At 45.5% G+C, this 23,845-nt stretch overlaps 1 protein-coding gene across 1 annotated transcript; it reads left to right on the plus strand.

Moving 5' to 3' along the window:
* Positions 1-1,564: 1,564 nt before the first annotated feature.
* On the plus strand, positions 1,565-22,671 carry SLC6A4 (solute carrier family 6 (neurotransmitter transporter), member 4). The gene is made up of 13 exons (XM_012657316.1): positions 1,565-2,012; positions 4,178-4,312; positions 4,779-4,998; positions 5,865-6,003; positions 6,602-6,736; positions 7,103-7,206; positions 9,239-9,366; positions 10,412-10,524; positions 11,141-11,272; positions 12,332-12,431; positions 14,128-14,228; positions 17,841-18,008; positions 22,056-22,671. The coding sequence occupies exons 1-13, from the start codon at positions 1,670-1,672 to the stop codon at positions 22,128-22,130; spliced, it is 1,893 nt and encodes a 630-aa protein (XP_012512770.1). The 5' UTR covers positions 1,565-1,669; the 3' UTR covers positions 22,131-22,671.
* The last annotated feature ends 1,174 nt before the right edge of the window (positions 22,672-23,845 follow it).

A 23,845-nucleotide genomic window follows, 5' to 3' on the forward strand; every position in this document is an offset into this window, starting at 1 on the left:
TTTTGGCAGTAATCAATTCCTTTAAAATTTTTATTTTCCACTTTAAAGAAAAAAAGAACACAGAGAACAAAAAACTCTAATTACTCATATCCCCTGGTGTTCGTGTCTAATCCTTGCCAATATTTGTATCCATAGTCCTCAGTGTGAAGCTACTACTTTGTGTTCTAATTTTTTGCTGTTTTTGTCTACACATATGTAGATAGTTAAGTTGTAGTCACTGAAAATGCCAGATAGGAGGGAGACATACATTTCCATTTTTATTATTAATAGCTACCAATTCCTAGTCTCCCTCCTATTGCAGGTTTCGGAGGGTTAGCCTCAGACCTCTGCGGGTGTAAATAGTCCATCCTTGGTCATCTTTTCCTAGAAAGGTATAATGTGATCTTAGCTAATCGAAAACATGTTTCAACTCCCAAACCGTTTCAGGAGTTTGAAAAGCTCAGGCCCAGAAGAAACAAAACAAGCTGGAAGGTCTTGGCTTCTTATAACTTTATAACAGGACATAAGTTTAAAGTCCAAAAGGGCTCAGATTTCTACCCCACGTTTAACATCTCAGACGTCAATCCAGACGAGAGCGGAGCCGACTTCCCTGTACCCCGGCCCACAGCAGTGAGATCAAGGCGCAGCAGCCCCGGCTCAGCCCTCCCCACAGAGGTGCGTGGGGACAGAGACACACGCCACACCAGCATCAGTAACCTGCAGCAGGCCCTTCTCCCTGGCTCTCCTGAATGCGAGGTGACCCTACCTGCCCACTGTTGCCAAATTAACAAGTGGCTTAGCCACAGGAGTTGCTGGGGAGTGGCGAGAAGAACAAATGGTGAGCAGCAGTGCCATTTAAGGCCTAGTCGGACTTGCAGAGGCATAATGGGAACGCAGAAAGGCCAAGGGCAGACGGAGTAGACACAGCTGGAGGCAGTTAGAATCTGCCCAAAGCTTCCCAGACCTGGGTTAAGGGAAAAGTGATAAAGTCCACAGCTAAGGAGGCAGGAGTGCCTCACAAAGGGTGGCTTTTTTCACGTCTCTCCTTTGCTGTTTTCCTTTTAAAATCATATGTACAGTTTATATAAAATATAACTTTAGGTGTTCAGCTTAAATGATGGAGAGGACTATCCCTACCTACTTACAGGCAGAAACTCCTGCTTTATTTGTTGTTGTTTTCCCAGCATAACACCCAGGACCAAGCGAGGCCTCTGTGAAGCTTTGGGGTGAGCCTCTTACGTTCTTCTGAGTTACTGGCAAACTACAGGGCGAGATCTGGTCCCTCAAAGTGAAGCCAGTGCTTTGTTCTTAAATAGAGCCTGTGTAGAACCTTGGTGATTTGCTGTCTATTTTTGTTTATTTGGTTGTTTCCTTTTCAGATTACTTGTGATTTGACACCCTGTGTAGGTTGAAAACTTAGTTTCTTTTATTGACTCTCATATAGCAGATAGGATGTCTCACATTTGACATACGCATTTGTGATCCCATTAACTAGTGTAGTTTAAGATATGTGATGACTTCGTACCACAGACAAGTAAATGCCTAATTTTATTCTCCTCTCTCGGTGTGCCTTTCCAACAGAGCTGTGGACCCCCTCGATATAGAGCTGTGAGGTGATCCACAAACCCAAGCACCAAGAACTCGGTTCCGGTCCTTGGCAGATGGGCATCGGTATCATTCACTAACCAGGATGGAAACCGTACCCTTAAATTCTCAGAAGGAGGTCTCAGCCTGTAAGGACGGAGAAGATTGTCAGGAAAACGGAGTTCTACAGAAGGGTGTCCCTGCCCCAGCAGATAAAGCAGAGTCCGGCCAAATATCCAATGGATACTCAGCGGTTCCGAGTCCCGGTGCCGGGGATGACGCGCGGCACTCTGTCCCGGCTGCCACCACCGCCCTAGTGGCTGAGGTCCATCAAGGGGAGCGGGAGACCTGGGGCAAAAAGGTGGATTTCCTCCTCTCAGTCATTGGCTACGCTGTGGACCTGGGCAACGTCTGGCGCTTTCCCTACATATGTTACCAGAACGGAGGGGGTCAGTATCACGGCCATGAGCGGAGGCTCTGACCCAGGGGTGGGCTGTAGATCCTCTTGAGAGACCAGAAGATAAATCATATCCTTTCTGTCTTAATTGATATGAGTCTGGGAACAAGATGACTTAGACTTTCAAGTTAGCCTAAAAGACAAATTTTCAGGAAGCCAAAAGCTTAAGTCAGCAAAACCTGACCTCGCAGATGTTCAGCATCATTCGTGCTTCATTTGTTGAAGGGCCTCCTTCGCACCCTGCGTTATCCGAGCCCTGTCCTCTGCCAGCCAGAAGGGAGGGAATGGCCATCAGCACTGTGCCGAGTTCCTTCACTCCTGCTGGCAGGTTCCCCTCGGAAGAGTCCGGAGGGTTAGATCTGCATAAGGAAAAATTGGGGGTTGGCTCCAGAGTCCTAGACTCTTCTGGGCCTTTGGACCTGTGTGAGGTCAGAGAAAGCCATCAACTTAAGTCTAGAGCCTTAAGTTACCAGTTTGGGCATATTCCAAAGCTGGACCCAGCCATAGTATGACATTAATGCCAAGCCCAAACCAGGCACGGGTATACCTTATATCTCCTACGAGAATGTTAGCTATTTTAGGCTAGAGACCTTATCTTGTTCCTTCTTGTACTCCTAAAGCCTCTAGAGTAGTTAACTTGTAGATTGTCAAAAATAGTAGCTGACCATATAGCATGAATATGGGAACCTGGGGGAGAGTAGAGCAGGGGAGAGAAGGGAGTAGTTGTGGGGCCTTCATGTTGACATTGGACTTGTTATCAGAATAGGAAAAGGACAAGGAAAGGGTGTCAATATTTATTTTGATGGGAGTTCTGGCAACCAATTTGGGAGGGCAGCTCAAAGGAAGTTTTGGGATAATTCATTTGTGTCACCCTTACCCTCACTTCTGTGGCCAGACACAAACTTGCCTGGATTTGCTGCTCTTAAGAACTTCTGTCCATGTGGCTGCAAAGACAGTTCCAGGGGGCACCCAGGAAGCTCACAGCTTCCTGCCTGGGAGAAGCAGAAGTCATAATCACCTTATCTCCTGGCAGAGAGACTAACCTTTAGCCTGAGTGCTACATAAGGGGCGAGGTCACCAGTGATGTTTTCCCTACGCTCATTCCAAAGTGTGAAGCCATCAAGCAAAAACCGTTTGGACAAAGCCCACCACAAAAACACAACATGCTTTTTGTTCTCAAGCAGGTTTATCCAGTGTGATTATAAGTTATGTAGACCTTTCCGAGTTGTACTGATTTCAGATTTCTAGATTCAAAGCATTTTATGGGAGGAAAAGTCATCAGGGAAAATCATAGCTGACCCACCCTTTGGGCTAAAACTCAGGTTGCAGGTGGGCATTCCCCAACCTGGCATTTCTAAACTCAGCCTCAGCCACAAGATCCAGGAGACACGAGCATGTCCAGTTATGCAGCAGCTCTGTGCTATCTTGTTCCATGAAAACTACCCTTTTCTGTCACCTCTGCAAAGGTAGCTTGTGAGGGATCATTCTGCTCAATGGAATTATGGAAATATAGTCAAATGTCAATAATCAAGTGTCTGGAGTCATACCAATGAACAAAGACAGTAATTCAGTGACTCCAAGATGGTCGCAGCTATTGTTACAGATCGTCGTACCTGATCTGTTCCAAGGGTCCCAAATACCAATCACCTAGGGAAATTGAAAAAATTTTGTGTTGCACCCATACCTGGAGATTCTGCATGAGAAGGTCTGGGGTGGACCTAGGAATCTGGGTGTCAGTTTTTAAGCTCACCAAGTGATTATGATGCATGGCTGTGTTTGGGAACCTCAGCTCTCCTCAACCCTGTCATGTTACAGGGAGGACTTTGGGGCTCAGAGAGGGGAAGTGGCCAGGGTTCTCCAGGCAGTCAGAAGTAGAGGTGGGCCTAGTGCTTGTTCTGTTCACTCCCAAACCTAGCTTTCTTTACATTTATTCTATTGGCCTCCTCTCCCGAACCTCGTTTTAGCTGTGGAGCTCTGTCTACTACTACTTCTGGCCAAGACTAAAACTAGGGGAGCACGGTGTGAGGTCACTCAGCATAGCGTGGCTTTGTGATGCTTGCACATCAGATGGCTATGTGATTCTTGGCATGACAGATCAGCTGGGCTGTCCTGGAATAGCTATGGGCAGGGAGTGAAATTGTCTTTCATCTGCCTCAGGGGCGTTCCTCCTGCCCTACACCATCATGGCCATTTTTGGGGGGATCCCGCTCTTTTACATGGAGCTCGCGCTGGGGCAGTACCATCGAAATGGATGCATTTCAATCTGGAGGAAAATCTGCCCAATTTTCAAAGGTAACTCCAGGTTTTAGGTGGGTGGGTGAGTGGGGCCTCCAAGGAAGTGGTGATTTCCATGAATGGGTGGGAGCTGGGGACCTTCATCTGGAAATCAGTTAGGCCTTAGGTATCCCTGGAAGATACCTTGGGTAATTAAGTTTTTGACTACTCAAATAGCGTGAAATTGTTCAAGGAAAACAGAATACAGGGCAACTAAAAGTAAACTAAATTTAAAAATTTTATGGCATTAACAGCACACATGCATATTTTCTAAAACATGTAACCTTACAAATCTATATGAGTAATTTGCTGCATTGCTGCTTTTTCCAACGTCTCCCAGAGTCCTTGGGGAATGATGTGGATGGTAGCACCCACCCTTCCCTTTCCCCTGGGCTGTGGGATTCTCCAACACCCTGTTTCAGCCTTTCACTGTTGGGTTATCCTGTAAACTTGGCCTCTCTCCCCTGTCTCACCCACTGCCCAGGGATCGGTTACACCATCTGCATCATTGCCTTTTACATTGCTTCCTACTACAACACCATCATGGCCTGGGCACTGTACTACCTCATCTCCTCCTTCACCGACCAGCTGCCCTGGACCAGCTGCAAGAACTCCTGGAACACTGGCAACTGCACCAACTACTTCTCTGAGGGCAACATCACCTGGACACCCCATTCCACATCCCCCGCTGAAGAGTTTTACACGTAAGTGCATGTAAGTGAGGGGGTGGTCTGTTAGCGGCAGGCCACACCCCTGTGGTTTGGCCGTGTAGGAAGAAGGCAGGAGCCAAGAGCTCTTCACCCCTCTCCTGGCAGATTTCTGAGAGATGAAGCTATCAGGGCTGGGGGAGCAAATGTGAGCAACAGAGTGGCAGGGCCAGAAGCTCTACCTCAAGGACTCCATAATCTGGCCCTTGTGCACCTCCCCACCTCCTTTCTGATGTGCCAATCCGGATTGCCCCAGCATGCCCAAGCAGATCCCTGCATTCACATTCCACAACTATTTCCCTGCATCAAAACCACCCTCCTTCCTGTGTCCTCGTCTTGGCCAGCTATCATGGAAGCAAAGCATCCTACTACTTCAATAATTCAAAACTGTTCGAATAATTTCTGGTTTAATGTGTTGACTTCTTAAGTGGAATCCGTCTTTTGGAAGAAGATGCTTGTAGAAGGTAGTCTTTTTTAATGCTGGAACTTCAGGCAATGACAACCCAAAGAAAGAGCTCCTTTGGGGTATGGGAGGGGGGCCAGTACCCACACATACACATCCTCATGTACCTAAAAGCCAGTCATGTTGATCAAAGGGGTTCAGGTCCCAGCCAGCAAAGGGGAGACCAGGAAGTCTGCCTTTGGGCTGAGCACTCCTCCCAGGGGTGGCAGACTGAATGTGCATCTTACTCCTTCAGGATGGGCAGGGCCAATTTCAGCTCTTCCGGGGGCTCAGTGGCCACTTGGTCCTTGCAGGGCAGCGTCCATTTTCCCCCAGGCTCCCTTCTAGAGGTATCACAGACTGTGTGCCCAGATCACTGTGCAGACCCTCTCTCAGGGCCTTTCTTTCTCCTGTACCCCAGGCGCCACGTCCTACAGATCCACCGGTCCAAGGGACTCCAGGACCTGGGGGGCATCAGCTGGCAGCTTGCCCTCTGCATCATGCTGATCTTCACTGTTATCTATTTCAGCATCTGGAAAGGTGTCAAAACATCTGGCAAGGTGAGGAGACTCTAGCCGCTGATCCAGGCTGGCCAAGATGCCCACAGAGTCTCAAACATAGAACCCAGTAGCCTGGACAGCTACTGGTCAGGGGACAGTCGCTGTTTCCTTCAACACCAAACATATTCCATGATGCTCAATCTCTCTCTTCACTAAATCTGTTAGAAAATTCTCGAAATGGGCCAATCTCAAGAACCATTATATGATTTTTTTTTTCAAAATTCCCTTAACCCTCTGGTAGTATCACAATTAGTAATAGTGGCAATAATTTACTGGAAACCCATCATGGACCATGTTCAGTGCTTTAGATACACAGGCCAACTCTGTTGTTTCCTGCTAGATATTTCCCCATTCTACAGATGCGGAGCAGGCTTTGAGGTTAGTATTGGCCAAGCTGAATCAGATCCTTATCCACCTGATTCTGAAGGCTGTGATCTTTCTGCTACAGCACCCTGTCTCCTAAAATGACAGAAAAAAGGTGGATCTCCTTTCTCTAGGCCTTCAAGAATAAAAGACACTGATGTCCACCCATCTCCCTCCCCTGCCCCTTCCGGAATAGCATGGTGATAACCTGTGTTTCTGCTCTCCGTCCTTACAGGTGGTGTGGGTGACAGCCACCTTCCCTTACATCGTCCTTTCTGTCCTGCTGGTGAGGGGGGCCACTCTACCGGGAGCCTGGAGGGGTGTTCTCTTCTACTTGAAACCCAACTGGCAGAAACTCCTGGAGACAGGGGTAAGATGGGGGAAACTGTATGCACCTGTCATTTTACTAAATGAAGCTAGTGCTCCTCTGAATAGGATGGTAGGGACAACTGGAATTTGCTTTCGGTGTGCAAGTCTGCAATGATGTTTAAAACCAGAACTACAACCACAAAAGGCACAGTTGAGGCCACTGATGGGTTTATGCCTAAATGATAGGAAAAGAAATTACGTTTTTTTGCACTTGATATGTGGCCATTCCTGGAATGTGCCTTACAAGCTGGTCTCCCAGCTCTGTGCAAAGCCACATGGAGGCGCAAGAGGTGCTGGCCCCACAGGTGCCCGGTGTCAGCCTGGGTCTCACCCCCACCCCCACGCCCTGATCCCTGCTGTGTTCCAGGTATGGGTGGATGCTGCTGCTCAGATCTTCTTCTCTCTCGGTCCGGGCTTTGGGGTCCTACTGGCTTTTGCTAGCTACAACAAATTCCACAACAACTGTTACCAGTGAGTATCTGGGGCCCTCGAGCAAAGCTTGAAAGTGGGGTAAGTGAAAGTTAGCTAGTCTGGAGGAAGGCGATTGAACTGATGGCCTCGAACTTGACCAGGCTCTGGCCATGATGACACTACCCCTTGGGAGTACCGCAGGTCCCTGACCAATTCACCCATGGCTAGAGCACCCACCCAGGCCATAACTTCACTTGGGCTACTCAGAGGTTGCGGGAGTCCCTGTATATAAAAAAAATAATAATTAAGAAATTCTGAGGCTGAGTGCTTTGGCTCACACCTGTAATCTGCACTTTGGGAGGCTGAGGTGGGAGGATCACTTGAGGTCTGAAGTTCGAGACCAGACTGAGCAAGAGCGAGACCTCATGTCTACAAAAAATAGAAAAATTAGCCAGGCATGCTGGCACACACCTGTAGTCCCAGCTACTCAGGAGGCTGAGGCAGGAGGATCATCTGAGCCCACGAGTTTGAGGTTGCAGTGAGCTACGATGATGCCACTGTACTCTAGCCTGGCAACAGAGCAAGACCCTGTCTCAAGAAAAAAGAAATTCCGGCCAGGCGTGGTGGCTCACGCCTGTAATCCTAGCTCTCTGGGAGGCTGAGGCGGGCGGATTGTTTGAGCTCAGTAGTTTGAGACCAGCCTGAGCAAGAGCGAGACCCCGTCTCTACTAAAAATAGAAAGAAATTAATCAGACAACTAAAAATACATAGAAAAAATTAGCCAGGCATGGTGGTGCATGCCTGTAGTCCCAGCTACTCGGGAGGCTGAGGCAGAAGGATTGCTTGAGGCCAGGAGTGTGAGGTTGCTGTGAGTTAGGCTGACGCCACGGCACTCTAGCCCGGGCAAAAAGAGTGAGACTCTGTCTCAAAAAAAAAAAAAAAAAAGAAATTCCAAAGCAGGTTTATAAAAATTGTAACATACAATAGTTAGGTTTAATTAGTTAATATGTTTAACAACAAAAATTGTGATGTGACCATTTGTTTTATGTACGTACACAAAAAAGTAAAATGATTAATTATTTTGACTAACACAAAATGCCACAATTTTTTTCCTTGCAAAAACTTACTTCAGAAATTTTAACAAAACTGGAAGTGTTGTACCAATTATGATTTAAATATCACTCATCATCTTTAGACTTTTAATGCTCTATTACAGATGGCAGTGTCTGGCAATCTATTTATGCTATTCATAAGATAATTATAGAATTTATTTTTTTAAAGGTAGGGGGTGATTCATTTGTACCCTAAGCAATGTGGCCTTGCAATGGGACACCAGCCTGAAGTTGTATGATGAAGTCTTTTAAAAGTATCTCTGTGGCAGTCTTTTGACTTTATTTGAAGATAATGTCAAAGTCTAAATATGAGGACTTCACAAACGTGAAGCCAAGGCCTCATCCTAGCCCCCATTCCAACCTGGGCCCTGCTCCTGAACTAGGCCTATTTGAAATGGGGAGGTCTGTGTTGTGCTGTTTCACAATAAGTTTGCCTTTTAAAACACCCCTTAGGCTGGACACGATGGCTCATTCCTATAATCCCAGCACTATGGGAGGCTAAGGCAGGAAGATGGCTTGAGGCCAGAAGTTCAAGACCAGCCTGGGCAACATAGTGAGACCTTGTCTGAACAAAAAAATAGAAAAATTAGCTGGGTGTGGTGGCGTGCACCTGTAGTCCCAGCTACTTCAGAGGCTAAGGTGGGAGGATCGCTTGAGCACAGCAGTTCAAGGCTGCAGTCAGCTATGATGGCACCACTGCACTCTAGTCCGGGTGACAGAGCGAGATCCTGTCTCAAAAAAAAAAAAAAAAAATTCCCAACCTGCTATTCTCGCTATTCTCCCCACACTGTGTGCTTCCAGCAGTTTGTGCTTCCAGCCTGGGAGGTGGGCTCTGAGAAAAGGGGACAGGATACTGGACAGCTCAGCCTGATGGCCCTTGCCACAGCTGGCCTGTCTCCAGCAGGGCAGGCAAACAGACAGATGCTCCTTAGACTCCCGACCTTGGAACTGTCTCAGACCCCTTGGGTTTCCCACTCCAGAGATGCCCTGGTGACCAGTGTGGTGAACTGCATGACGAGCTTCGTTTCGGGATTTGTCATCTTCACGGTGCTAGGGTACATGGCTGAGATGAGGAACGAGGATGTGTCTGAGGTGGCCAAAGATGCAGGTAAGACCTTAGGTTCTGTTTAGGTCCCCTGCTCCTACTGAATTTCCTGGCTTTGAATCTTTACAAATACATAACTTTTGAATTATTTCCAAATGCTGCCTTAAATTTTTCAAAGATTTGAGAGAAACTTAATGCCTTGGAAATCTCAACCCTTTCCATGCATTCAGGTCACTGGGAATGGTGCTGCTTCCTTGGTGCCCAGGAGTGGGGGCTTCAAAAACCTACAGACTTGAAAATGTGACTCGGATGATAGCAGTAAAACCAGTGGGTTTGGGACCTGTCATGGTCTTGGGATAGCTACAAGTCTAGTAAGCAAATAATTATTCTTAGAATTACTCCTTGCAGAAAAATAAAATATATCCAATGTGGTTACTCCACTGTGAGGTTTTCATGGAATAAGAAAAGAGCAACAGAGGTTGGAAAAGACATGATTGGATCTAGAGGATGGGTGCCAAGGCTTTCTTGCTAACAGACTGTGTCTTTGGCCTGATGCAGTGCTTTGATCAAGCCTGTACCCCAAATGAGGGTACCCCTAGCTAGCCCATGAGAGGTTGAAGGTGTGTCCCTCACACTATCAATAGGGACTTTAAAATAGGAGGTCTTTATTCCAAGGTCTCTGTGACGCTACTGAAATCAATTTAATACTTCCTGCTGGTCTGGAGCTAAAGACATCAGAGGGGACTAAATGCTGTGGGACTTTAGAAATATCAATCCTGGTGCTGAAAAAGCCACTGAGTTGTTATGTAGTGGAAACTCTTATACTGTGTGCAGCTTCGCTAGTCTTAGGGGTCTCTGGTCTGTTTCCATCTCCCACACTAATCGAGGGCACACAGTTTTCAAGATGGGCACTGTCTGCCCACCAGGATGTCAGGTGGCCGGGTGTGAGGAGTGGAGTGTGAGGGAGCACTGGGTGCGTGTCAAGGCCTGACTCACGTGTAAGGTCTTGCGATAAGAACTGGAACTGTTGTGGCTGAGTTTTCCTCCGTGACATCTTTGTAGGACAGGTCTCAGCAACCACCTCCTCTTTTCTCCCCCTCTGTCTCAGGCCCCAGCCTCCTCTTCATCACATATGCAGAAGCTATAGCCAACATGCCAGCGTCCACGTTCTTTGCCATCATCTTCTTCCTGATGTTAATCACGCTGGGCTTGGACAGCACGGTGAGTGAGTGGGGAGGGAAGATGGGCTCTGGGAGGATGAAGAGGAGAGGTGACGAGGAGGAGGAGGAGGTGGCGGCAGCTATACTCCTTCCCTCCCATCTCTGGTGCTTCCCAGGCCCCGGCTTCACTCCTCAGTGATGGCACTTACCACCCTCAAGTACTGCCGAGTCATTAATGGGATAATGTGGGTAACGTGCTGGCACCAGCCAAGCACTCGCCGTACGTGAACTGTCATTATTGTGCACTGCCCTTGCCCAGATGATGGCACCTAAAGGCCGGGGGAGGTCCTTGTGTCTCTGCCCTGCCTAGCATTCAGCTCAGCAGCTTGCACGTGGCCTTTCTGCTGCAAAGTTTCCCCAAGAGACCTCACATATTGAAGTTCTGTCCATACGTTACATTTTCTTTCCTGGATGTCCTTAGTGAAGGGTTCTAAATGACAGTGTAAAACAGGGGAATATACTTCTAGATGCTTTCATGGGCCAGTGAGTCAGGAGAACTGGTCACGATTTACTTGACTAGTCACTCAGCCATCTTACCCCTCCCTCCTGTTCACTGTCCTGAAGTCCACAGACTTGTCCCAAAGCCTCCACTGTGACCGTGTGCATGTACCTCTCAGTTTGCAGGCTTGGAGGGGGTGATCACGGCTGTGTTGGATGAATTCCCGCACATCTGGGCCAAACGCCGGGAGTGGTTTGTACTCGCTGTGGTCATTACCTGCTTCTTCGGATCCCTGATCACCCTGACTTTTGTGAGTATCATGCCCTCAGCTTTGAGCTGGCCTCCCCTAGGGCAATAGAACACTATGAGAGGCTGTCCCTTTCCTTCCATCCCACATGGCACCCTGGCTTTGGGGCCAAAGGAAGAGGGTTTATTACTCCCATTGAAAAGTTTGTCATCAAGGAGAAGAAAGTGTTTCTGGCAGCATCTGTTTGAGAATCTGTGCAAAGTTATCTGGAGGCTCTAGCATTTTACAAGAGATCCAACTAGATTTCAGGCTTGGCAAAATACCTGGAGAGAATTTAGGATTTTCTTTTCCAGTCTATTTCCACTCCTTAGGGCTGCTTTCATGGGAATGTCGCCTTGATATCCTGATATGCAGAACATCTGGAGGCTGGCATCTCATATGTGGAATGCCACTTTGTCTCCTCCAGAACTTGCAATGGTAAAGAAGTCAGTCATTGCCTTACTGGCAATTTTTTTTTTTTTTTTTTTTTTTGGCAGCTGAAATACTCTGAAGTCTGCATCAGATAGTATCCACAGGCATCCTAGGCTGTGTCCTCCTGACTCAAGGCAGATTTTGCAGATATGCATCTTCAAGCAGTGACCCCAATGGCCTTGGAGCTTCAGAGAGGGGGTGGAGTGGGGCTGAGTAGAACCCAAAGGAGTCATGAGTTAGGACAGATGGCAACTGCGACCAAGGTCCTCAATGTGTCTGGTGTCATGGACCCTCCCAGATTCAGTCTCTAGAGGTGGAAGTTCTCCAGGAACACAATAAGTGTTCAGTAAGTTGAAGAAAGTTGAAAATAGATTCAGAGGCCTTTTGGAGTTTGTCTCTTAAAATTTAGTGAGGAGAGGAAACAAGTAAGAAGAATGTGTTTCATAGGACAGGAAGAAGTGTCTTGCAGGGTGAGTACCTGGCCCACATTGCAAAGGCCAGTTCAAGAGGCGGACTCTGGGGTCTTTATATTAGGTCCAACGTGGGAATTTTCCAGAAATACCCTACATTAAGAAGCTTCTGCAGGCCTGTGTAGTAAGGAGAGGCAGCGCCTCAGAGGGCCCTTAACTAGGCTCACACTCTCATTTCCAGGGCGGGGCCTACGTGGTGAAGCTGCTGGAGGAGTATGCCACAGGGCCTGCCGTGCTTACTGTCGTACTTATAGAAGCCATTGCTGTGTCTTGGTTCTACGGTAAGATGCTTCCTTCAGCCCCGCTGGGATCCTATCTACACGACCCAGCCAGCACAACAGAGAAGGGCTGATTTCATCAAAGAGAGGCAGGGAGGGGCAGTTTACGGGTGTGACCTCCTTATGGTTCTGTAAAATAATCTCAGCTGCGTGCCTTCTTCAGAAATAGGTCATTTCCTTCACACTCGCACTCGGTACAACGGACTGCCCATTCTCTTGGGAGGACGTTTTTTTTCCTTCCAAGTTTGAATGTTTACCCAGTGGAGACAGGCTAAAGCAGTTCCATGTAGCTCATCCACAGTAGTTAACATCCCGATGGGCTCTAAGAACCGAATAGACAACTCAGAATTAGTGCACAGCGAATGCATTTGCAGAATGTACGATATACTACTGTTAAATGGAGTGGCCCCAAATTTAAATTTCTCGAGCAAGAGCTCCTTCCAGAGCCCTGAGGCACAGCTTAGGAGCTTATCTTCTAGGGAAGAGGCAAGAATGCTCTTATTTGTGCTGTTTGCCTTGGTACAGTCCTCAGTTCATTCCCCTCTGGTCCTGGGATGGAATTTGATAAGGGTAAAACCACCAGGGGTGCAGGGAGTGAGCTGACGTTGGTCCATTGGCAGAGGTCCCAAGAGCCCCTGGGTGGGGATGGGGAAGGCACAGTCAATTGAAAAGGAAAACACCAGGTTCAGAGATGCCTCTCTTTCAAATCAAGAAGTGATTATTTCATTCTAAAAATATATTTATTGGCGGGGTGCGGTGGCCCATGCCTGTAATCCCAACACTTTAGGAGGCTGAGGTGGAAGGATTGCTTGAGCCCAGGAGTTCAAGGCGGCAGTCAGCTATGATCATGCCACTGTGCTCCAGCCTGGGCAACAGAGCAAGACCTCATTTCTTAAAAAAAATATTTATTTTCTTACTATGATAATAAACCACTTTAGAATGGCAGTCATTATGAAGGGGAGGGCACATTTGAGTTGCACATAGGCCCAGTTTTTTTAAAAGAAGAAATCCTCCCCACCTCCTTGGCAATTCAGAGGACAAAGTTCAAAGTGTGTGAACTGCTATAGACCTGCCCTAGGAACTGCTGGGAGCTCCCAGGGAAGCAACCACCCAGCACCTCCCTTTCTCAATTTCTCACCCGTTGGTGGGAGTTCTCAGTTCTCACTTCCGCATCAGTTACTTTTTATAGAAGAACCTTGATCTTGATCTGGCATATGAATGGGCAATATTGTGGTTAAAATTTTCTCTGGAACATTTCTAGCCTAACGGTCACAGTCAGTCTCTGTCCAGCGGGTTCACCATTCCTAGACAGAATTCAACTTTCTTTTCTATAACAATAAAATCAAATATACACTGCTATCTTAGAAAGGTAGTGTAGCACCAAGAGGGGTTGTTAGGTCTCTTCCCAGTGTCCATCAATCTTCCCACATTATGTAGAAAGAGCTTTATTTGCTTGCTATAAAAATACAACTTTGTGACAAGTCCCCCAGTCCCACTTTCAGACAATATTGGTGTCCCTGAGCTCCTCCCATAGAGAAATTCCAGAGCTGGAAGTTCGTTCTGGGTAGGAATTCCAGCTCCCTTCCTCCTTGTCTTTCCCAGTGCTGATCCCAGTGAGCCTGACTCGCCCTGAGAATCAGGAAACAGGACAGTCCATGTGCTCTCTCAGTCAGTCTCTTTCTCTTTTGGGTGACTTTAGGCATCTCTCAGTTCTGCAGTGATGTGAAGGAAATGCTTGGCTTCAGCCCTGGATGGTTTTGGAGGATCTGCTGGGTAGCCATCAGCCCTGTGTTTCTCCTGGTGAGTTGTCATTTCCCTTCACCTTCTTGCCCCAGAAAAAGACACTTATAAAAAATAAATTTTATTTAAGTATAACATACAGAAAAGCATGCAAATCCTCAGTGTACATCTCAAAGAAATTTTATAAATTGAGCGCACCTATGTAGCCAACACCATACCAAGAGACAAAAACACAACCCGCACTTCAGCAGCCCCTCTCGTGCCCCCTCCCAGCCTCTCTGCCCACCGTGGTTCCCCACTCTTCTGAATTCTAACACCACAGAGCAGGCTGGCTTCAGTCACTTTAGCGTACCACTCGCCTGCTCAACAATAATGACAGATACCATTCATTGAGTGCTAAGTGCCAGGCCAGACTTTGGGTTAAACTTACACCCGTTGCTCTTTTAATCCTCACAATAATCCTATGGAGTAGTTACAGTTCCGGTTCTCCCATTTCACGTCTCAGGAAATTGAGACTTAGGAATGTTATGTGAAGGGGTCCAAAGTCATGTAATAAGTAGAACTGTTCAAGAGCAGGGAAGGACTTACTGTGCTGCTCATGAAGGCCCTGGAAGGGGTCTTAGTAATTTTGTATTTATAACTTGACATGCGTTTTCTTAAAGAGGCCCCACACGGAGGTCCTCAAACACAGATCTGAGTCAAAAGTAAAGTACGTTTATTGCCGAAGGACCTGGGTGGGAAAACAGCCAAGCTCCAAGGGTTGTCCCTTTGTGGAGAGGTGCTCGGTATTCCCTTCGCCCTTGCTTCCCGTGCCCCTGCTTCCCTTGGTGTCCACCTGGAGGGAGATGTTTGCCTGAGGTGGGTGACACCCTGCTGGCCCCCTAAGTGCACTCGGGTAGCCGGGGTAAACCCACGCCATGCACCCCAGCAGGGATTATTCTTCAGTTCTTTCATCTATCTGTAACTTTATTTTGGGGACATTTTGATCTTTTAGAACCAGAACAGTTGTTAGACTGTTCCTCCAGTGTATCTCCAGCTGATTCGGAGGATCCGGGCCATCCCATTTTGTCTTAGGACACCTCTTTGGCATGTAGCTGTCCCTTCCCCCCTTTCAAAACAGCCCTTTTTGTATTCCGTTTTGACTTTCTTGGGGCAGCCCTTTATTTTTGGTACCTTTTTTGTGCCCACACCTCTCGACATTAACTTCCATATGAGGGACAGTGTGCTCATTCTCGCCTCCGTGACACTGCAGGTCTCTCTCTACCCCAGAACCCCTCCCTGACTTCCCTGCCCCTGGACCCCGCAGGTTTCCAAAATCAAAGCCAATGTTTGCTTTAAGCAGCAAATATTCCCAGGGCACAGTGGCTCTGGTGTGACTCTGGTCTCCTTTACCCTATCAGCTCATGATGCTTTTAGGTAAATTTAAAACACATTTATTTTTTAACCCAGAAGTCTTAGTTGTTTTCTGGGGAGAGGGTTGGTCAGAATCACCTAGCCCACCACCACCAGAAGCAGAAGTCCTGACATAAGTGGGTTATTAATCTGTATCATTACCAGTGCTTCTCCATAATCTACTTAAGTCCTTTCATTTGTTTTTCAAAGAAGAAGAGCCATTGGATTAATTCCTCGAGGGCAGAAACATGTTTGCTTGCTTGCCTTCATGTTCCCCACAGAGGGAGGAAATAATGTCAGGGCTGAGACCTGGGTGAAGCAACTGAGATACTCACCATGGTATAAAATTTAAGGGGGGCACCAAAAAACTCAGTATTCAAGATAATATTTAAATGCAATATTTTTAAAAATAAAATTAATGCAAAAAGATTCAGGATGAACAAAATATCAACATTTTAAATAAACACAAGATCCGACCCTATATTTGTATGGTTTACCTCACTCACTTTATCCGAGTCCATAGTCTGTCAGATCCTATCTTTTAAAATTTGCACTAAAATATTATTTAACTTGATTACTGAAATTTTGCCCTCCGCCCTCCACCTTAAACAACTAAGCCTTATATGCCTCACCCTGGTCCTGGCCCTGAGGCTTTGGGAATGTTCATTTCTGTGAATTTCTGGTTATCGGATTGGGCAAGCTCTTGGTGCACAGTGAGTTTCTTTGCCCAGCAAAACCCACGTACAGATTCGGGCTCAGGCACATTACTCATAATCCCCATGTTTGCTTTACTCACTTCCTCTAAAGGCAAGTGCTCTAGTGCCCAATTAAGAGGAGGCAAGTCTGTCTTCCACTTCTAGGTTTACTTAACAGATCCCCTGTTCTGGGCTTTTTAAGGTTGCTTTAAGGTAAACAACAAGTAGCTTACTAAAAATATTCTTTTTCACTGAAGCCAAATTACAATAAAAGAAAATGTTGCGTATGAGCAGGGATAGGCTGGGGTGTGTCAGGGGGTTTCCGAGTGGCACTTGCCGCAACAAGCAGCCCTCCCTGGCCGAGTTGATTCCGCACACCTGCCATCGAGATGAGACAAGCTGTGTGGCAGGGAGCGCTCCTGACCAGACCCTCTTCTTCCCTCTCCCAAAAGGATCTTCCTTGGTAGCCGGGTCTGGGGACGAGGAGAGTAGGTCAGCAGAAGGGTTGTGATTGACGGGGCTTCTGTTTTGAAGGCTTCCTCCCGGACTTAGGATAACACTGCTCAGAAGATGGATGTGTGTTTAACCATTTCCCATTTTACTACCTGCAGACAAAGAAAAAAAAAGATATAAATAGATGTTTAACCACACAAATAATTTACATTACTGTCTGCTTTATGACTATGGAATAATAAAATAAAATTAAATCAAGAGCAATAACAATTTTGGCACAGTGGTTACTAGGCAAAAACTGATATTTACGCTCTCTGGAAACCAAACTGAAATAAGAAAACTCATAAGCTGGGTGTCAGGAGCGCACCATGGAATTTTTCTTGGTTAAAATTTTCACAGAATTTTCAAGTGAAAAGTGTATTACGCTGCTTGTTTCCTTCCGTAATGCCTTTTATTATGAGGACTTGTGGCAGGCAGTCATTCTTTGCTGAGATGCCTCGTGGCAGAGCCGTCCTTGTTGAAACCCCAGGTTATGGAGCTTAATGCAGAAGGCAGAGAGCTCAAGAAAAGGGAAGAAGGAACACATACCCAGAAGCCTGAGTCCTCTCTAGGTCTCGAGAACCTTATTATCTTTCCTGGACACAAGGCACCTTTCATTTGACCCAAAACAATTACAGCTGAGAAATGCATGGAAATGAAAACAAAACAGAGAGAAATATGAAGCCCTAGGTCTGGAGGGGCTATGGAGAGGTCACCCAGTTTATTCCTCTGCTTTCTGACAAGACCAGGCCCAGACCACTCTCAATGGATGCCAATCTCTTGCACTGAAGGGGGCGCTGTAACTTCCCTAACTGTAGGGGTAACCGTAGGGATGCTGTACTATCCCCACTGTAGGGGCTGAGGTAGGGGATGGGGAGGAAACTCAGGAAAAGCACCTGGCTGTTTTATTCTTGCAGCTTGGGTACAGAAATTGATAATTTTGTGTGTCAGCGTTCAATCTAGGATATAGCACATTTTGGGAATTTCCCCAAAGTATCTTAGCTTTAGCATTTGGTGTTTGTGGTATCAAAGCTGTCTCTGTCTGCATGGATATTGTTAAGATTCTTAATGTTTCTTGGAATTTCTGTTTTAGTTCATCCTTTGCAGTTTTTTGATGAGCCCACCACAGCTACGACTTTTCAATTATAATTATCCCCACTGGTCTAGCATCCTGGGGTACTGCATAGGAACTTCATCTTTCATCTGTATCCCCACATACATAACTTATCGGCTGATCATCACTCCAGGGACATTTAAGGAGGTATGTGCTAGTTGGTGTGTATGTGTGAGGGGTGTGTGTATGTGGTGTGTTCAGGCTGGTAATTGTTTTGGGAGAAAAGGATTCTTTTGTTATGTTCTATACAAAAGAGATAAGTCGACCACATGAAATTCACCAGGAGGCTCTCGACCTCATATGTTTATATACCTGTACTATGGTGTAGACCTCTAATAGCTGCCACTGTCTCCTTAATGCATCTCCCAAAGCCTCAGATACAGGGCGAAAGAATGAGCTGATCATCTGGGTGCCCCACAGCCTTCAGCTTGGGCTGTGTATAACTTTTCAAACTTATCAGACAACTACTTTGCCTCCTGCTTGACCACTGGAATGTCAGATCTGTGATATCTGGAGCAATACACAAATTTTAAGTGGAGATTATGGTGGAAAATGCCCATGGTCATTTTTATAATAGCAATGTGACAAGTACTATTTTGAAAACCATTTCAAAATAAGGATGTTGCAACAATATCATAGTTTTAGCTCAAAAATTGTTAACTAACAATGTTATAGTTTTAGCTCAAGCCAATGGAGTAAAAGTTTTTTGCCATGATAGCAAGATTCATTTCAGAAATGAATGTGCTGTAAAAATTTTGATAACAGTACCTTACAATTTGTATAACAGTATATACTTTTCAAAGCACCTGCATATGGATTATCTCATTTTGTTATCAAAATATCTTGAGAGGTGGGTGGGCCAGTATTATTAGCAGATAAGGACACTGAGGCTGGGAATTATTCTGCTCAAAGTTTCCTTATTTCAGTGGCTCGTCTAAGGACACTTGGTACAGAGAGGCTCAGAATCCAGGTCTTCTGACTCCTGGTCCAGTGTTCTTTCCACTTTTATCTTCAGCTTCCCTCTTGTCCTCGGGGTTAATAGCTTGCTAAAGTAAATTGGTGCTAGAGGTTAGGGAGAGATGAGTAGTTATTTTCCATCCCGTGCTGCCAGAGTCAGTGGTTCAGCCACCAGGATTCTCAGCAGTGTAATACTTCACATTTCCAGATTTAAAAATGCTTCAGTTGTTACTTGATTGTGTTTCTTGCCACAGTAAGAAGGGTGCTATGACAGAAGAGCCTGAAGAAGTGGCCACTCACAAGTTCATAGTTGGGGATTTTGCAGGGGCCGAGCTCAAAGGTTAAGGGCAGTATTTGGGGACAGCTAGAAGGGACTGTAATCTCTCATGGCCTGAGAACTGAGGTGGGCTGCTCTGTGGGCTCTTAGAGTAAAACTCAGACCTGAGACCATCACACTAATCTTCCTTAAACATTTTATAAGAAATGAGAAGCAAGAGAACATGAGGCAATTAAACATCAGCTCTTACCGGGGTTCATTTCTTTTTCCAAACAGGAAAACTGAATTCTAGGTGAACAGAACTGTGCAGTTGCTAATTTCCTACACCCAAATCAGTCCTTTCATGACCTCATTCCTCCCAAAGAGCCTTATACCCTGGTATTGTTTGTAATATACTCTAATACACTCTCAGGCCCAGAGTCATTGAATTCATTCCCTCAGGTTGTCCTTTATGGCAGTTGTGATGATCCAGACGCTCTGTTGCTTCAAACTCAAAGGCCAAGGTCAGGGGTGGGAACTATTTAGGTTAATAAATGTCAGTATTCTTTAGTCGCAGACTGCACCTCAAATCGTGGTCATCTTTCTTGCAAATTCCCCCAGTTGGTCACAAATGAATGCCACCAAAGGTGTGTGAAGTAACACAGCTCAGATCCATTAGCAGTAGAGGTAAGACTAATTGTAGGGCCATCTTCATCACAGGTCATCAGATAGGAAGCTGTGGGTTACCAGAGAGCAGTATGACACAGCCTGTCACAGAGGACTGAGAAAAAAGCCCTAGTCAGCTATGGCAAGTCACTCATCTTCTCTGGGCCTCAGTTTCCTCATCTTTAAAATATGCTCATTGGACTGTATTAACATTCCCAAAGTGTGTTTTGAGGAGCACTAGTTCCATGTGATCTCAATAGGTGCTACTGCTGGGGAAAAGTTTATGTAATCAGATAATTTTTGGAGAATGCCAGATTAAGGCAAGTTAAATGGGTTTCTCTACTACAGGATTTCTCAAAAAACTTTCATTTGCCCATATGCATGCTTAATTGTTGAGGGAAATGAAGCATGCCTTGTTTTTTGCCAAGTACCCCAAGGGTCTAGAATTATTTATAGTTCTTTGTGAATACCAGACTTGATAATCTGTAATATTCCTTGAGTGGAGAAGGCCTTATCTAAAATTCTGGTCTAGTTAAAAAAAAAAAGAGGCTAAGAGAAAGGTGAAGTTCTTAACTCTTTTGGACCCTGGCAACAAGGCGGGAGTTTATGGTGTGAGCCACCACTTACCGGTATAATTTGGAGGATATCACATGCCCCCGGAGCCTAGAAGTCTCAAGGTTGGAGGCATCCACTGGCTTAGGTCATTGTCATAGAAACTACTAAAACCTTCACAAAGATACTGGAAGACAGTCCTGATGGGTACATAGTTATGAAGATATCAACAGTGATCCATTGCCTAGATTAACTGGTTATCATCTTACAGAAGGCCAGGGCCTGGCAAATTTTGAGAATAACAGTAGTCTGGCAACTAGAATGCTGCCAAAACATGGGAAACCAAAGTGGGCCTGGCATTTTGAGCCATGAGCAGCCAGTGTGGGTAGGTCAGGGCACAAGAGCCAAGTGTTTTACTTTATGATGCTGTTCATTGCTGGTCTAGCCCCCACCATACACCTCGGTGATCTCTTCTGTCTCTGCACACCGCAGCTACACTTAAGACTAGTTATAGTGATCTCTGTCTAGCTCCCAATTAGCAAGGCATAATTCTGTTTAATCAGTTATAACTTGCACATTCATCTATGGGAATGGATGGTTTCTGCAATTGTGCATTCAGTGACTTGACATGCCCTGGGAGCTGGTGAGCACTGCGACAACTCCTTTCTGGGTGGATTCCTAGTGTGAGAGTTCAGTACTCAGATACTGAAGTCACAAGGAACACAAAATGTACAATTTTGTGAGTTTCGTTAACTATAGGACTGGAACTTTTCAAACTCCATAGGCCCTGCTCCTTAAAGAACAACAGAAAACAAAAGGTTGAAGGGGACTCTATATTTTTTCAATCCAAAATAAAAAGGATAGTAGCAGAGCTACACCTAAAGATCAATAAATCAAAAGATGCTTTCAGATCCAATTTTGCCTGCTTACCATACATACAGACTTTTGGCCATCAAAAATTTTACTAAGCAACTTAATAAAGATTTTTCTAAGCCTCTGCAGTGCTGCTGTTTTTTCCTTCTCCGCACCCCTGAGCTGCTTCATGTCACACTGATGCTAAGTTTTACAAGACAGGTTGTATATTTCATACCCAAGCCCAAGCATATTTCAGACCTATCTTAACACTTTTGTGTACCTCAGTTGTTTCTATAGTAGAAATTCTCACTGTCCTCTCTGAGTACTACATCAACATGAGATTGTATTAGAAGTGATAATGTAAATGGTTACATCTTTTAAAATCTAATTATGTGATAATTTGCACTCTTGTATGAACTAACCAGTACTGCCTTACATGTGGATCTGATAAATCAGTAACATCTTGGCTGTTACGGTGGCTGATGGCACAAGGCACCTGGCTGAGGGCAGGGGTGCCCCAAATCCAGCACTCACTTTGCTCCCCAAGCCCTGTGTGGCTGCAGAAGCCGCCCCTCTCCAGAGAAAAGGGTACCCTTTCCTAAGTCATTCAAAGGCGCGTCCTTGGACAGCAGAGGTTCTACTGAAGGCTCATCCTTTTCTCGCATTAATGTTATAATGATTTTCTTAGCTAACAGGTACTTATAGTTCCTGAATATATGATTTTTATCCATATTTGAGAACAAACAGAGAATTCCTTTCTTAAGGAAAATCAATGACACTATTCCAACTATTAAATGTTATTAAAATGCTATTTAAGCTTTGTTTTAATATTAATGTTGAAATATTTTTGCAAGTTTATGAAATTACTTATGAAGAATGTTTATAACATTGTATTTTCTTCCCAACAGCGCATTATTAAAAGTATCACTCCAGAAACACCAACAGAAATTCCCTGTGGGGACATCCGCTTGAATGTTGTGTAACACACTTCCATGAGAGGCAAAAGGCTCCAACGACCTCTTCCTTCAGTTCTGACGAGTCACGCCTCGCCTCTCCCCTCTAAGTGAATGAGTTTCCAGCTAAGCCTGACGACGGAAGGGCCTTCTCCACAGACACACAGTCCCAGGAAACGACGGCGCCCGAACTCATATGGCCTCCAGCCACTCCTTTCCATGAAATCTCCTGGACGTATTCCCACGTTAGACTGCGCCGCAGCAGAATTGGCCTATTTTGGATGTGTGAGGGTGTGTATGGAGGTGATGAAAACCACCCTATCATCAGTTAGGAGTAGGTTTAAAATCAAGTCTGTGAAAGTCTCCTGTATCATTTCTTGGTATCTGACATCTATTTGCTTCTAAAGGTTTCACTGTTCGTGAATGCATAAACCACGTAGGAGAAAACAGGGATGATGTCTTGCTAGCCATATATTTTCTGAGTAGCATAGAATTCTATAGCTGGAATCTACTAGAACCCTCTAACCTGTGTGCTGCTGTGGAGTCAGGAAAGGAAGATGTAAGAAGCTAAAACTGAAAAATAACGTGTACATGTGAGCATGTGTGTCTGTGTATATATTGTTGTTTCAGTGTATTCTTATCTCTACTCCAATACTTTGGGCCCATTACAAACTATGAATTTCCTCTAATTTTTCTTACATTAACAAATTCTACCCACTCAAATGTGTATGTATGTTATTGTTTGAGGGCTACAAGTCCTGCAACACGCTCTGCCACCTTTTCCTTGTGACACTACTTTAGCCCACACACCTTCCTTTATGGGCTAGCCTTTGGCATTTGCTGCACTTCATTGCCGTCTTCCTGTCTCTTTCTGCTAAACATTAAGGATAATGTTCCACAGGCAAATCTGGCCTATTTCGTTAGTCACCGTGGCTTGGCTATAAACTACTCTGAAGATGGATCTTGACACGTGCACCTTCAGTGTTCAGCTGGCCATCTGGTTTAAGCTCTGTCTACTTCAAATGACTGAGTTAGTTCTGGTTACTTTGCTTTGTAAAGAGAGGGTAAATCCCATTCTCACTTAGCCTTAGGGTATATAGCTCTGGCGCCCTAGCCTAAACCAAAGGCATCCTCAATCCATGAGCAATTAGAGTCTGGGTTAGCCTTAAAATGGACTTTCCCCTCTGCCTTGACCCTTGCCAGTGGTCCTGATTGTGAGCCCCCCCAGGTAATTTTCAAGTCTGAGTCTTAGTAAGGTTGCTTGGGAAATGGTCAGCTAAGTGAATGACCTTTCATTCCACATAAAGCACCTAATAGAGATAATTTGGCCTTTGGTGGCTTGTGACTCTCAGATGCAGGTAGAGAAGCAAATATTACCTTGTGGTGTGGGATTTCCTTATCAAAATCTTGAAGGGAATAAAGCCTTATCAGTGACAAAAGGACTTAATCATCTGGCCTTGTGTATCACTTCAGTTCTCCATGTAAATCGAATTTAATTCTAACAACCTTATAAAAAGAAGGTCCATGTAGCAGAGGAATGGTTTTATCCAATTATGGATCTTCCTCCCTTGGCTTCCTTGGCCATCTTCCTGATTCTCCCTACACCCTGCTATTTCTGATTCTTTGCTTTTCCTAGCAAGATATTTTCCTTATACGTAGATGTTAGCTGCTGAGAAGTCTCCCAAGGTGTTAGAGGAAAAGAAGGGAATGAAAAATGTCCTTTGCTGACCTGCCCTCATTATCTT

The sequence above is a fragment of the Propithecus coquereli genome, unplaced genomic scaffold (genome assembly GCF_000956105.1).
Source record: "Propithecus coquereli isolate 6110/MARCELLA unplaced genomic scaffold, Pcoq_1.0 Scaffold536, whole genome shotgun sequence".
NCBI classification, from domain to species: Eukaryota; Metazoa; Chordata; class Mammalia; order Primates; family Indriidae; genus Propithecus; species Propithecus coquereli.

Bases quoted from the DNA above. Each gene is read 5' to 3' on its own strand.
- SLC6A4 (XM_012657316.1), top strand. From the start codon at position 1,670: ATGGAAACCGTACCCTTAAATTCTCAGAAGGAGGTCTCAGCCTGTAAG. The intron at 4,999-5,864 runs GTAAGTGCATGT...CCTGTACCCCAG, and splicing joins CCCGCTGAAGAGTTTTACAC to GCGCCACGTCCTACAGATCC. The intron at 14,229-17,840 runs GTGAGTTGTCAT...TTTCTGTTTTAG, and splicing joins TCAGCCCTGTGTTTCTCCTG to TTCATCCTTTGCAGTTTTTT.